The 14688-nt window shown below is 48.4% G+C and overlaps 1 protein-coding gene across 21 annotated transcripts in view; it reads left to right on the top strand.

The window, feature by feature from the left end:
• Window positions 1-14688, top strand: part of ARAP3 (ArfGAP with RhoGAP domain, ankyrin repeat and PH domain 3) — a 28441-nt gene that overhangs the window by 12630 nt on the left and 1123 nt on the right. For 16 of the 21 annotated variants that reach the window (XM_035287190.3, XM_035287165.3, XM_078361471.1 and 13 more), the window contains 16 exons: window positions 2951-3170; window positions 4212-4275; window positions 4507-4670; window positions 7465-7677; window positions 7932-8037; window positions 9422-9569; window positions 9869-9937; window positions 10694-10768; window positions 10868-10982; window positions 12484-12612; window positions 12693-12826; window positions 13054-13136; window positions 13231-13266; window positions 13398-13461; window positions 13564-13701; window positions 13920-13958. In XM_035287190.3, the coding sequence (XP_035143081.2) occupies window positions 2951-3170; window positions 4212-4275; window positions 4507-4670; window positions 7465-7677; window positions 7932-8037; window positions 9422-9569; window positions 9869-9937; window positions 10694-10768; window positions 10868-10982; window positions 12484-12612; window positions 12693-12826; window positions 13054-13136; window positions 13231-13266; window positions 13398-13461; window positions 13564-13701; window positions 13920-13958 (1797 nt within the window). The remainder of the gene's footprint in view (window positions 1-2950; window positions 3171-4211; window positions 4276-4506; window positions 4671-7464; window positions 7678-7931; window positions 8038-9421; window positions 9570-9868; window positions 9938-10693; window positions 10769-10867; window positions 10983-12483; window positions 12613-12692; window positions 12827-13053; window positions 13137-13230; window positions 13267-13397; window positions 13462-13563; window positions 13702-13919; window positions 13959-14688) is intronic. The other 5 variants (XM_078361463.1, XM_078361461.1, XM_078361456.1 and 2 more) reach the window with 3 other exon arrangements.

The following is a 14688-nucleotide window of genomic DNA, read 5'->3' as shown; positions in this document are numbered from 1 at the left end:
CCACTTCTTCCACCAACAGCCTAGGGTGACTGAGCGCCTATTCTGTGCCAGGCCCTGTGTTAAGCATTGCCTACTTGATATCTCTAATTTTCACAACCCTCAGAGGTAAAATTTTACATATAAGGAAACTAAGTCTTAGAGTTTACGAATTCACTTGGTCAGGGTCACAGAGCTAGGAGGCAGCAGAGCACAGGACTAAAAATCAGGCCTCTGCAAAGCTCATGCCCGAAACCTCCCTGTGCTACGGCATCTTCCGACACAGAAGCTACCTCGGATTCCCACTACCCATCCTCTGCTCCGGTTTTCCAGCAGGCCCAGAGACAAAGCTACCTTCCTATTTCCCAGCTTCTCCATTCTTAGATAAGCCCATATGTCCCTCCTGTATGCCATTCCCAGAATTGAAAGTTCAGGCCCTGGAGTCAGACATCCTAGGATTTTAATCTCACAACTCTAAGCCTTGTGAGCTTTTCCACATCTGTAGAGTGGGCGTAAAAGACTCACCCCCTAGGGCTGAGGATTAAATGACATGTGAGGCCCACACACAGCAAGCCCTCAGTATGTGGGCGTTGAAATAATAATGATGGTAGTGACGATGACGATGATGATGACAATCCCTCCCATCCTAAGACAGCTTTTCCCTAAGCTCTGTTCCATCTTCAACTTTTCACCCTGGTGCCTTCCTTGCCCTCCTGAGAATGCGTCAGAAAGTCGCGTGCAGCCTGCAGTTCCCCTTTGACCCTTTGCAGCTGTCCTCCTCTGCCCATGCCCTCCTGAACTGCTACCCTGCAGGTCACCAGTGCCTTCCCATTTCCAAAGGCCAAGGCTGCCTCCCGGCCTCACCAGGTCATCTCTGCAGCATCTGGCGCTCCTCTATGGGAAATGCTCCACTGCTCTGGCTTTTGACCCCTCCCTCTCTCAGGCCTTCTACAACTCCTCACACTAACACGTTGTCTCCATATCTTTTCAGGGCTCTGTCGTGGCCCTCCCGATCAGGTTTAAGTCTCTTCTCATTATTATCTACACTTTCCAAAAAGCTATCTCATCCTTTAAGGCAGTGCTACCCGGAGGGTGCTGTGAAGACTGTCACACCATACTAGTCCATGGACTATGTGTTATGGTCCATGACAGAAATTAAGAGTAAACATTTAGAATATTTTATAGCAATTTGACAGAGTAATTTTATGTGTTGAATCTAATTATTAAAAAAAAAAAAAAAGGCTTGGGCCAGGCGTGGTGCCTGTAAATCCCAGCACTTTGGGAGGCTGAGGCGGGGGGAGCACCAGGAGTTTGAGACCAGCCTGGGCAACATAGTGGGATCCTGTCTCTACACAAAAATAAAAGAATTAGCCAGGTATGATGGTGCTCACCTGTAGTCCCAGCTACTGGGAAGGCTGAGGTGGGAGGATTGCTTGAGCCCCAGAAGTTGAGCCTACAGTGAGCTGTGTCATGCCACTGCACTCCAGCCTAGAAAAGTGAGGCCCTGTCTCAAAAAAAGGGAGTGGGGTTGTCTGTCTTAATTTTTTAATCTAGATTTTCTAGCAGTTCACTTTTACTATTATTATTATTATTTTGAGATGGAGTTTCGCCCTTCTTACCTAGGCCGGAGTGCAATGGTAAGATCTCCGTTCACTGCAACTTCCATCTCCCAGGTTCAAGCGATTCTCCTGCCTCAGCCTCCTGAGTACCTGGGACTACAGGTGCATACCATCACACCCAGCTAATTTTTGTATTTTTGGTAGAGACAGGGTTTCACCATGTTGGCCAGGCTGGTCTCAAACTCCTGACTTCAGGTGATCTGCCTGCCTCAACCTCCCAAAGTGCTGGAATTACAGGCTTGAGCCACCAAACCTGGCCACTTTTACTATTTTTAATGAAAGTACAGTATTAGCTGGGTGTTTTGGCTCATGCCTGTAATCCCAATTTTTTGGGAGGCCAAGGCAGGTGGTTCACCTGAGGTCAGGAGTTTGAGACCAGCCTGGCCAACATAGTGAAACCCTGTCTCTACCAAAAAATATAAAAAATTAGACGGGTGTGGTGGTGGGCACCTGTAGTCCCAGCTACTCTGGAGGCTGAGGCAGGAGAATCACTTGAACCCAGGAGGCAGAGGTTGCAGTGAGCTGAAATCATGCTACTGCACTTCACACTGGGAGAGAAGAGCAGAACTCCATTTCAAATAAAAGGAAGGAAGAAAGTACAGTATCGGTTAGTGACACCGTGGGACTTTAAAAAGGAAAAAGGAAGAAAACCCTGGTCCTTTACTGCAGGTAGTTTGAGAAGCACTGCTTTACAATCGACCTCAAGCATCCTTTCCTCCATGAAGCTTCTCCCCAGCCCCCTGGTGTGGTGAGATTTCCCAGGGCTTCATAAGTCTTCAGGTGTAGTATTTTGGTTATGAAGAATGAGTATGCCTTTTTGGCTGGGCGCAGTGGCTCAACTCTGTAATCCCAGCACTTTGGGAGGCCAAGGCAGGAGTTCGAGACCAGTCTGGGCAACATGGCAAAACCTCATCTCTACAAAAAAAAAAAAACCAGGTGTGGTGGCATGCTCCTGTAGTCCAGCTACTCAGGAGGCTGAGGTGGGAAGATCACCTGAGCTGGGGGAGGTCAAGGCTGCAGTGAACCATGATCACGGCACTGCACAAGAAGGAGTATTCTTTCTTACACCCACACCTCAATTAAGGGTACAAAGCTGCCACACGGGAGTCTTCTCTATGTTGGGGAGAGTAAACTGAATTGAACTGAATTTCTTTCCTGTCTTTCTCCATCCATCTCATGTCTCCTCCTTGGCTCTCTCCTTTGCTCTCTCCCATCCCTTTTCATTCCTGTTTTTCTTTTGCTTTCTCTTCGTATTTTTCTATGCTTTTCCCTATCCTGGCCACTCTCATTTCACTCCCCTACTCCTTGTTTCTTTCCCCATCCTCCTCTCTCCTGTCCTCCCCCTGCCTCTACAGTGGTTTTCCCCGCTGAGCTGCCACCAGCTGCTGGGCCCAGGGCTGCTGCGGCTGGGCCGCCTATGGCTGCGGTCCCCTTCCCATACAGCCCCAGCCCCTGGTCTCTGGCTGTCAGGGTTCGGCGTCCTTCGTGGTGATCACCTCTTCCTGTGCTCAGCACCGGGCCCTGGCCCCCCAGCCCCTGAGGACATGGTGCATCTGCGGCGGCTACAGGAGATCAGTAAGTGGGGAGGGTAGCGGGGAGAGGGATGAAGGGTGGCCACGGGGGTGCATGGGAACAGACCTTTTTATTTGGAGGTGCTTATAGGAAACAGTAGAACATAGTGGCTTCAGGTACGAGCTCTGAAGGGAAACTGCCCAGCTTTGGACCCCACCTCCATCACTTCTTAGGCTGTATATCCCTGGACAAGTTACTTAACCTTGCTATGACTTAGTTTCCTCATCTTTAAAATAACACCTTCCTCAAAGGGCTGTAGTGAAGTTCAAATAGGGTAATGCATCTAAAACACGCATTGCAGAGCCTGACAGGCATCTTTTAAGTGCTCAATAAATGTTATATGTTATAAATGTTATTATTATTATTATTATTATTTTGGAGACAGAGTCTCACTCTATCTCCCAGGCTGGAGTGCAAGGGCATGATCTCAACTCACTGCAACCTCCACCTTCCAGGTTCAAGGGATTCTCCTGCTTCAGCCTCCCGAGTAGCTGGGATTACAGGCACCTACCACCACACCCAGCTAATTTTTTGTATTTTTTAGTAGAGATAGGGTATTATTGTGTTGGCCAGGCTGGTCTTGAATGCCTGACCTCAGGTGATCCACCTGCCTCAGCCTCCCCAAGTGCTGGGATTACAGGAGTGAGCCACTGTGCCTGGCTTATAAATGTTATTATTATTTGGAGACACTTGCTGGTTGGGTCCTGGGAGAGGGAGCTGGGTACCTTCACTGCTTTCCTTTCACCTAAAAGAGGCGAAATGTAACAATGTAAGATAATATTTTAGGACTTTGGAAACAAGAGACCTGGGTTTGAGCTCAGCTTTGCCATTTTATAGCAAGTAATCTGGGGCACGTTACTTAACCTTTCTGAGCTTACTGTGTCACCTATAAAATGGGAATAATAGTACATAACTCATAGGATTCAATTGAACATTTTTTGTAATGATCCTAGCCTGGCATCTATGTACCTTAAACATTTAATTAATAATAGTCCCTATGATGAAGAGGGAAATGATGAAAATGTCCACTAATTCTCCTCCCAGGTGTGGTTTCTGCAGCTGACACCCCAGATAAGAAAGAGCATTTGGTCCTGGTGGAGACAGGAAGGTAAATGTTGCCCCTGCCCTTGACCTTGGACTCCCCTTCCTGGAGCTGAGCCCACACTCTGCAACCTGGTCCTCTGGGCCATTGCCCACTTCCTCAAAGTTGCTTCCCCTGCTCCAGGATGAGCTGAGTTGGGTGTTGCTGCCCTCTGCTGGTGGCTCTGGGGGGAGAGCTGGTCCCCATGCACTTGGGCCTCTCCGGAGCTGGCTCTGATTCAGGTCTCTTGGGTCTCAGGACCCTGTACCTGCAGGGAGAGGGCCGGCTGGACTTCTCGGCTTGGAACGCAGCCATTGGGGGCGCAGCTGGTGGGGGCGGCACTGGGCTGCAGGAGCAGCAGATGAGCCGGGGTGACATCCCCATCATCGTGGATTCTTGCATCAGTTTTGTTACCCAGCATGGTGAGTGGGCACTGGCTGATACTGAACCAATGGGGGTGGGGGATGGGAGGATGGGAGGGTGGAGAATGTGGGCACAGCCAGGGTGGAGGATGAATTACCTGGGAGAGCTTTGCCTCTAGAGACTGCTGCTGGACCCCAGCTGGCCATGACTCTTGGCAGGCTGCTTTGCTTTTCTGAACCTCAGTTTACATCATCTGTAAAATGGGGTCAATGGTCCTCATTTTCCAGGATAATTGGTGACAGTGAGACAATGCCTGCCAAGCCTTGAGCATAGGGCCTGGCATTAAGTAAGTGTTCAGAGGGTTGTCAGAATGTGGAGGGTGAGAGCAGCACTGGAAATGTGACTGAGGAAACAGAGCCGTGGCAAATAGCAAGCAGCTGTGAGGTGAGAGCTGAGCCACACAGCACACTCCCTGAAGTTTTAAGCAGAATTAGTCTGCATGGGAGGTTTTTCAGGTTTAAATGGTCAGCTGTGCAAGTGGTCCCCAGAATTCTTTGTGTATGTTCTTTTTTTTTTTTTTTTTGAGATGGAATCTTGTCTGTCACCTAAGCTGGAGTGCAGTGGCACGATCTTGCCTCACCGAAACCTCTGTCTCTTGGGTTCAAGTGATTCTCCTGCCTCAGCCTCCCAAGTAGCTGGGATTACAGGCGTGCCCTACCACACCGGGATATTTTTGTATTTTTAGTAGAGAAGTGGTTTCACCATGTTGGCCAGGCTTGTCTCAAACTCCTGACCTCAGGTGATCCACCTGCCTCAGCCTCCCAAAGTGCTGGAATTACAGGCATGAGCTACCACGCCTGGCCCTTTGTGAGTGTTTTATCCAGTCTAAGTAAGGAGCAAACAGAATCTATCTCTCCTGTGAACCTTCTTTAGAAAGCTGGACTCTTGAGAAGGAAAATTCACAGGAAACTAAGGTGGGCAGTACAGTCATCCCTCAATATCCACAGAGGATTGGTTCCAGGACCCCCGTAGATACCCAAATCCATGGACGCTGTCTCACATAAAATGGCATAGTATTTATTTGAATATCACCTAGGCACATCCTCCTGTAATTCTTTAAATCATCCCTAGATTACTCGTAATACCGAATACAATGCAGGTGCTATGGAAATAGTTGTTATACTGTATTGTTTCATTTTTATTTTGTTGTTGTTATATTGTTATCTAAGGGTTTTTTTACCAAATATTTTTGATATTGGTTGAATTTGCAGTTGTGGAGCCCATTGATACAGAGGGCTGACTGTAAAGAGAAAAAACAGCACCTCCACAAACCTACAGATAATTGTTAATAGTCTTGGGCAATGGCTAGTCAGTGGCTAGTAACATTTTCCATGCCTTGGCAGTGGCTTTGTTCAGTGACCTCCCCCACTTGCTACATCCTTATTTCTTCTCAGCCTGTCTTGTGTTCGAAGGAGGAAATAAGTCAGAGGCTCAATGAAAAAGCCCTGAAGAAAAAATATGTGGCTGGGCACGGTGGCTCAAGCTTGTAATCCCAGAGCTTTGGGAAGCCGAGGCAGGTGGGTCATCTGATGTCAGGAGTTTGAGACCAGCCTGGCCAACATGGTGAAACTTCCTCTACTAAAATACAAAAAGTAGCTGGGCATGGTGGCAGGTGCCTGTAACCCCAGCTACTTGGGAGGCTGAGGCAGGAGAACTGCTGTGAGCTGAGGTTGCGGTGAGCTGAGATCACACCACTTCACTCCACCCTGGCCAAAAGAGCAAAACTCCATCTCAAAAAAAAAAAAAAGAAAAGAAAGAAAGAATCTGGGTGTTCATCCCCTCCCCTCCAAGTTTTCTGCACCACCACTGTTTAGTCAGCATACATTGGTTGAGCTGCTACCATGTGTCAGACACTGGGAATAAGGCAGTAAGCCAGGAGAGTCCTAGGAAGTTTATTACCCATCTCTTGGGTTATAAATAAGAAAAAAAACAGTCTGTTATTATTTGTGGTAGTTGTGTTCTGTGTCACTGCAAATATTTAATTAGTGAATACTGAATCACTGCCCCAGGGGAAATACAGAGTTAGGGTCCTGCTAGCCTCTGGTTACAATAACATTTTTTGTCAACTGATCAGTATGTATCCTTGTTTTATGTGTTTTCTGTTTAAAGACACCTTATTTTATATATATTGTTTGATTTGTTAACACTGAACTCAAGGCCAACAGCACTGTAACCCGTGCCTGAAAAGAAGCTAATCTAACACATGTATTTTTCTCTGTAAGGCACGTCACAGCTTTCTCACACATAGAAACACTAGACAGCATTCCAACACTACACTTGGGCCATTTTAAACAGCAAAATCACCTACAAAAAGCACAAAAATATGGCTCTAAATATACCATTAAAAGGATACACTTGTTTAGAGTAAGAACATGCACATGGGGGAGGGGATTCCAATTTTTCTTCACTCTGTTCATCAACAACGATGAAAATGCCAAAAGTATTGATTTTGGGGTTACAAATAAATTTTAGCAAGTAGAAGAATGTGCAGATATGGAATCCACAGATAATGAGGATGGATTACAAAGTGATTTCGGACAGTGCTATTTAAAAATAGGGTGGCGAGGAGATACAGCGTGATGGGGGTTATGATAGTGAGGTCAGGAAAGGACTTTCTGAGGATGAAGACTCCAGCAAAGACCCGAGAATCAAGACTATGGAGACATAGATCTGCTCCTCTCTGAATCCTATGCCCCCATCAGCCACCTACCATATAGGGAGGCCACGGATGGGCCGTGGTGGGCGGTGGTAGCCTTCGCACCATGGTGAGCAGAGACGGCTGCCTCTTCTCAGGGCTACGGCTGGAGGGTATATACCGGAAAGGGGGTGCTCGTGCCCGCAGCCTGAGACTCCTGGCTGAGTTCCGTCGGGATGCCCGGTCGGTGAAGCTCCGACCAGGGGAGCACTTTGTGGAGGATGTCACCGACACACTCAAACGCTTCTTTCGTGAGCTCGATGACCCTGTGACCTCTGCACGGTTGCTGCCTCGCTGGAGGGAGGCTGCTGGTATTTCCAAGATCCCTGAGAACCAAAGCCCAACCGGGATCTCTGCCCTTCCCCACCAGAATCCATGGTTTGGCAGCCCCCCACCCCATCACTTCCCACCCTGGGGGAATCATCCAGAGACTTGGCTCAGGGGGAGGTGGGAAGCGGGCAGAGACACATCCGTCCTGCGTTTGTGTCTAAAAATCCCTCCCTCCACACCTGCTGCCACTCTTTCTTCCCGGGTCTTCCCCAGCCCTCCTCCATTCCATTCCCAGAGCTGCCCCAGAAGAATCAGCGCCTGGAGAAATATAAAGACGTGATTAGCTGCCTGCCGAGGGTCAACCGCCGCACACTGGCCACCCTCATTGGGCATCTCTATCGGTCAGTATGGCCAGACCCTCCTCATCTCAATCTGACCCTGCACTTTTGTTCATTCATTCATTTGTTCATTCCACAAACAGTTGTTAAGTGAAGATGTCATAGTGTTATGGTTCAGAGAATGGATTTGGGGGGGTCAGGCAGACCTAGGCTTTAATCTGGTGCCATCATTCTAGCTGTGTGACTTTGGGTAAGTTACTCGTTCTCTCTGGGCCTCAATTTCTTCATTTCTAAAAGGAGATAATGAATGATGTAATGACTCATATCCACCTCATAGGTTATGAGAGAGTTAAATGAAGGCCGGGCACATGATGTCTCACACCTGTAATCCCAGCACTTTGGAAGTCTGCGGTGGGCAGATCACCTGAGGCCAGGAGTTCGAGAGCAGCCTGGTCAACATAGTGAAACTCCTCCTCTACTAAAAATACAAAAATTAGCCCAGCATGGTGGTGCATACCTGTAATACAGCTACTCAGGAGGCTGAGGCACAAGAATCACTTGAACCCTGGAGGTGGAGGTTGCAGTAAGCCAAGATTCTACTGCTTCACTCTAGCCTGGGTGACAGAGGGAGACCCTCTCTCAAAAAAAAAGAGAGTTAAAATTCATAATATTCTTAGTATAGTACATGCCAGTACATCTGGCATGTCATAAGCCTTCAGAAATGGTTAGCAATCAATATTACTTTGTTTTATTATGCTATGTAAGGGAAAAGGTTAGATATAAGAAACAAAGATGAATAAGATGCACATCTACCTTTATCCATCTGTTAGGGAGACAGACCTTTGAGCAATTCTGGGGAGAAACCCTTTCTGTATTGCGCTGATTATACTATATTACAGGGGCCAGGTGCGGTGGCTCACACCTGTAATCCCAACACAATGGGAGGCCAAGGCAGGAGGATCGCTTGAGCCCAGGAGTTGGAGACCAGCCTGGGTAACATAGCGAGATATCCCATCTCTACAAAAAATAATAATTAATATAAATAAATAAATAATAAAAATATATTATAGGGATTGGTCAACTACAGGCCACGGGCCAAATCCAGCTTATTGCCTATGTTTGTAAATAAAGTTTTGTACATAAAGTGTAAAGCCACACCCATTCATGTATATATTTTCTATAGCTCCTTTCATGCTGCAACAGCAGAGCTGAGGAGTTACAACAGAGACTGTCTGGCCTGCAAGCCTAAAATGTCTACTATCTGTTCCTTTACATAAAAAGTTTGCTGACCCTTGCCTTATCTGTCTCCCCTAGACTGGGAGGTCCTTAAGGCCAATATTATCTTACTGCCTTATCCTAAGCACTTAGCCCAGGCGTACAGTAGGGACTCAATAAGTGTTGCTGAATGAATGGCTACATTGATGAAGACCCTGGCACCCCTCTGCAGGGTGCAGAAATGTGCAGCTCTAAACCAGATGTGCACACGGAACCTGGCTCTGCTGTTTGCGCCTAGCGTGTTCCAGACGGATGGGCGGGGGGAGCACGAGGTGCGGGTGCTGCAGGAGCTCATTGACGGCTACATCTCTGTATTTGATGTAAGCTTTCCTGACCCCTAACCCACAACCCCTCTCCCCTACCCTTGCAGGACCCAGAGAATCTGGATCCTGCTCACCCCAACAAGCCCCCAGCTGAGGCCTCTGGTGGCCCACTACACCAGGAACCACCTCCCAGAGCCCTGGGCCTTTTTCTCCCACAACCTAACTTCCAACATCCTCAGCCTCTTGGTTCTTAGCTCTTCTGGCCTCCAACTCTATTAAACAGGTCCTCCTTGGCCTTGAGATCTTTCCTGCAGATCCTCTTCCAGCACCCCAACACCCTTTTGGCTCTTTCACAGATTGATTCTGACCAGGTAGCTCAGATTGACTTGGAGGTCAGTCTTATCACCACCTGGAAGGATGTGCAGGTAATTCATCCTGACCTTAGTCTCCTGAATGGGGCAAGAGGAGACATCAGGACAGGAAGCTGACCATCTGCCCAATTGAGGAAGTTTCCTTTCCAGCCTGTCCTTCTGGACACTAGCACTCAGTTCTCTGAGAGACAGGGGAAACCCAACGAGAGAAGTGCTTTGGGGAGTGGGGTTTGGTTAGGGTTTGTTCCATTTGTTCCACCATGAGGATTCTTCCTGGTGATGATCTTGGCACTGGATAGTTGGTTTTGGTGCACTGTGGGAGCATCAAGCAAGACCTTACTTCTAAGTGTAAGAGATCCAAGGAGGAGTTAGTAAAGTCAGACAGAGCATGGAGAAGAAGAATAATAAATCTAATAGCAAACATAGCTGAGGACTTACTGTCTTCCAAGTACCTCTAATCTCATTTTAGTATCATACAACTCCATGAAGTCGGTAGTCTCATTTTTTTCAAATAAAGAAACTGAGGCTCAGAGGGTCATTTATTCAAGGTCACTCTATAGCAAGTGGCAGAGCCCAGGCAGTCTGACTCCACATCTGTCCTCCCAGTCACTCTGATGCCTCAGGAAACACATATGCAGCCTAAAGATGCAGTTCTGCCACTCCCAGAGTTCTCCCTTTTAAGGGCCTGAGTGACACTGGGGTTGGGAGGAGACCTTTGTTGGAAGAGGCGCTTATGAGGCAACACGAGGAATCTTCTGACTTTTTTTTTTTTTATCTTTTGTCTTTCTGACTTTTTACCCCTCCCCTTAGCTGTCCCAGGCTGGAGACCTCATCATGGAAGTTTATATAGAGCAGCAGCTCCCAGACAACTGTGTCACCCTGAAGGTTGGTCCTGAGGGGACTAGAGGGGAGATAAGAGGATAGTGAGGTACCAGGGGTAATGACCTGACCAGCATGGGTTCTCTGCTCTTGCCCTGACCCCAGGTGTCCCCAACCCTAACTTCTGAGGAGCTGACTAACCAGGTACTGGAGATGCGGGGGACAGCAGCTGGGATGGACTTGTGGTTGACTTTTGAGATTCGAGAGCATGGGGAGCTGGGTGAGTATGACCATGCCCGTGTGTTCATGCATGTGTATATGCGTGTGTGTGGTTGTATGGTCAAGGTCATCAAAGACTTCATGTTACCAAATACAGTGGACTCATCCACTCATCCATGCAAGGGGACATTCAACACAGTTGACTCACCCCCTCTTTCTCAGTATTCTTCCATCTTGGCCTTAGTGGCCCCCATAAGCTCGTAGTTTACCTTCTACCTCAAAAGAGGCTTCTCTTCCTCTTTCGCCCAGACTCCAAATGCTGGAGAGACCCACAGGTCAATCCTGGGTCCTTTTCTCTTATCTATCTACATTTCTCCTTGGATGAACAAATCCATCCCCATAGCTTTAAATGCCATTAGTAAGCTGACACCCAAATTTATATCTCTGGCCCACATCTCCCCTATCAGCTCCAGACTCACATACCCAAATGCCTACTCAACACCTCCACTTCTGACAAGCAACTCAACTTTAAAACATCCAAGACCAATTTAAATGATTTCTAGCCCCCTTTCCTAAGAAAAAGCCTAGGTCATTCTCCAGTTTTTCCCAACCCAGTAAATGGAACCACAATTCACCCAGTGATTAAGGCCAGAAACCTGGGAGTCCTCTGGGACGCCTCCTTTTGCATCATCTTCATGAGTTGAGACTCACCAACTAGTCTTGTCGACTCCATTAGAATGGATCACTTCTCTCCATCTCCACTGCTACCACCATCCTAGTCAAAGTCACCATCATCTTTTTGTCTGGAACGGTAACCACTAAAATGTGTGGCCCCAGAAAGGGGATAGCTGGACAGTGTTCCATTCTTGCGTCTTTACAACCCATTTCCATGCAGCAGCCAAATGAACATTTCAAGCCTAAACCAGCTCATATCACTCCTATGGTTAAAACCCTTCCAAAGCTTTCCATTGAACTTAAAGTATCATTCCAGTTCCTTACAATGGCCTACACGGCCCTGAATGTCTGGCCTCTGCGTCCTCCATACTTCATCTCACGTCACCTGTTCTCATATCTATCCTCTTTGCTGTAGCTACATTGAATATTTAGTTCCCCAAATACATCTCTCCTGATTCAGAGCCTTTGTTCTTGCATCTTGTCATGCTTGAAATCTTCTATCACCCAATCTTAGCGAGGTTTGCTCTTCCTAATCCTTCAAATCTCTGAGTCTCATCTTCATGTGCCACTTTTGAAAGGTCTTGCCTGACTACCCTATTTCAGTTGCTGTCCTATTGCTCGCTCAGCTTATTGTTTCTTGCAAAGCAATTATTTGTCTGCAATTATTTTGTTGTCTGTGCCCTCACTAGACTGTGTGCTTTGCAAAGGCAATCCACATGTATCGTGCTCACCACCGTATCCCAGGGCCGGCACAGTGCCTGGCATAGAGATGGTGAAAAATAAATATCTGTGGTTGGATAGTTGAATGGATGAATGAATGACTGGTGAGAGTTGGGGGCTTGGTATGAACATTCTGATTGATATATACCCTCACCTTACCCCTTAAGAGCGGCCACTGCATCCCAAGGAAAAAGTCTTAGAGCAGGCCCTACAATGGTGCCAGCTCCCAGAGCCCTGCTCAGCCTCCCTGCTCTTGAAAAAAGTCCCCCTGGCCCAGGCAGGCTGCCTCTTCACAGGTGAGCCTCCTTCCTCTGCCCAACATCCCCCAGGCCTCTCCCCTAGCACCCTCCACCCAGGATTGTTCATCTGTGCCCAGGTATACGACGTGAGAGCCCAAGGGTGGGGCTGCTACGGTGTCGTGAAGAGCCACCCCGCTTGCTGGGAAGCCGCTTCCAGGAGAGGTTCTTTCTGCTGCGTGGCCGCTGCCTGCTGCTGCTCAAGGAGAAGAAGGTGAGGCCCTGGGGCCAGAGGTGTGGGGTGCTGGGTGGCCGTGGAGGAGGAGCCATGACTGCACCCACCCTCTGACTCCGCAGCCCACACTCTTATCAATCTCATTGTTTCCATGACCTGACTTCTGTGACCCTGTGACCACAGACCCCATTGCTTCTATGACTCCTTGACCGCATTAACCACAATCTCTCATCTCTTGACCTCACTGACTCTGTTTCTGTTCTCAGAGCTCTAAACCAGAACGGGAGTGGCCTTTGGAAGGTGCCAAAGTCTACCTGGGAATCCGCAAGAAGTTGAAGCCCCCAACACCGTGAGTTTTCTTCCCCAGCCTGCACTTCTAGGGCCTTCCTGCCTTCACCCCTCTGCCCTTTCTGACTGCCCCATCACTGTTCTTTGTCTCGCAGGTGGGGCTTCACACTGATACTGGAGAAGATGCACCTGTGAGTACATCCTGCCCTGGCTTCTCCTCTGGCCCAGCTCTGCACCCTGTCTTTTCTCCTCCCTCTTTCTATCCTCCATTCCTATAGCTGTGACCTTCTCTTTCTCTCTGATTCCTCTCTGATCACCCCAGCTACTTATCCTGCACTGATGAGGATGAGATGTGGGATTGGACCACCAGCATCCTTAAAGCTCAGGTGAGGGGAAGGAAAAGGCTGAGGGCTGGGTCTGTGGTCCTCCTGTGTGGACCCTCAGTGCCTTTCATGCCCACTGGTGCCAATTCCTCACGTTCTCACCAGCACGATGACCAGCAGCCAGTGGTCTTACGACGCCGCTCCTCCTCTGACCTTGCCCGTCAGAAGTTTGGCACTATGCCTTTGCTGCCCATCCACGGTGATGACAGTGGAGCCACCCTCCTCTCTGCCAATCAGACCCTGGTAAGGCACCCTGCCTGCCCCAACCCCTGATTCTTACCGTAACCCTTGTCACACTGCAGTAGGGAGTGATGTGCCTGCCAGCCTGGTGCCACCCTATGCTCACTGTCCCCCTCCCTTCTGCCTTCTCCTCCCCATTGCCCACCCCTGTCTCCTGTTGCTAGTCCTCACTGTGTCTTTATGTCTTTCCCTCCGCTCGTCTCCACCCAATTTGTGCCCAGCGCCGACTACACAACCGGAGGACCCTGTCCATGTTCTTTGTGAGTATTGTGCCTGCTCCAGCAGTGTGCCTGTCAGCCTGCATTCCTCTGTGCTGCCTGAGCCCCAGGTGTACTCTGTTTTCCTCATGTAGGCCATCAGGGTGTGTGTATGTTGGGGGCAGGAGGCAGGACAGAGAGAGAGAGAGGATAAAGAGAGGGAAGGCCAGAAAGAATGAGGACAATGAGGGATGTAAGATGTGGTAATAAAAGGATAAAGTTGGCCAGGCACAGTGGCTCATGCCCGTAATCCCAGCATCTTGGAAGGCTAAGGCAGGTGGATCACCTGAGGTCAGGGGTTCAAGACCAGCCTGATCAACATGGTGAAACCCTGTCTCTTACTAAAAGTACAACATTAGCTGGGTATGGTGGTGCATGCCTGTAATTCCAGCTACTTGGGAGGCTGAGGCAGGAGAATCGTTTGAACCTGGGAAGTGGAGGTTGCAGTGAGCTGAGATTGCGCCATTGCACTCCAGCCTGGGTGACAAGAGCAAAACTCCAACTCAAAAAAAAAAAAAAAAAAAAAAAATGGAGTAAGGTGCCAGAGAATCTGTGAAATAGAAGGCAAATGATGGAGTGAATGCATTTTGGAGTTAGACAGACCTGAGTTCGAACTCTAGCTCTACCATTTACTCATTATGTGATGCTGGGCAACTTACTTAACCCCTTTGCACTTCACTTGACTCTTTTGCAGTAAAACACAAAAGGGTTGTTCCAATATCATACATGCCAA

This window comes from Callithrix jacchus, chromosome 2, assembly GCF_049354715.1.
Source record: "Callithrix jacchus isolate 240 chromosome 2, calJac240_pri, whole genome shotgun sequence".
NCBI lineage: Eukaryota > Metazoa > Chordata > Mammalia > Primates > Cebidae > Callithrix > Callithrix jacchus.
The sequence above is the reverse complement of the archived record's forward strand: the minus strand, read 5'-3'. Positions and strand labels throughout refer to the sequence as shown.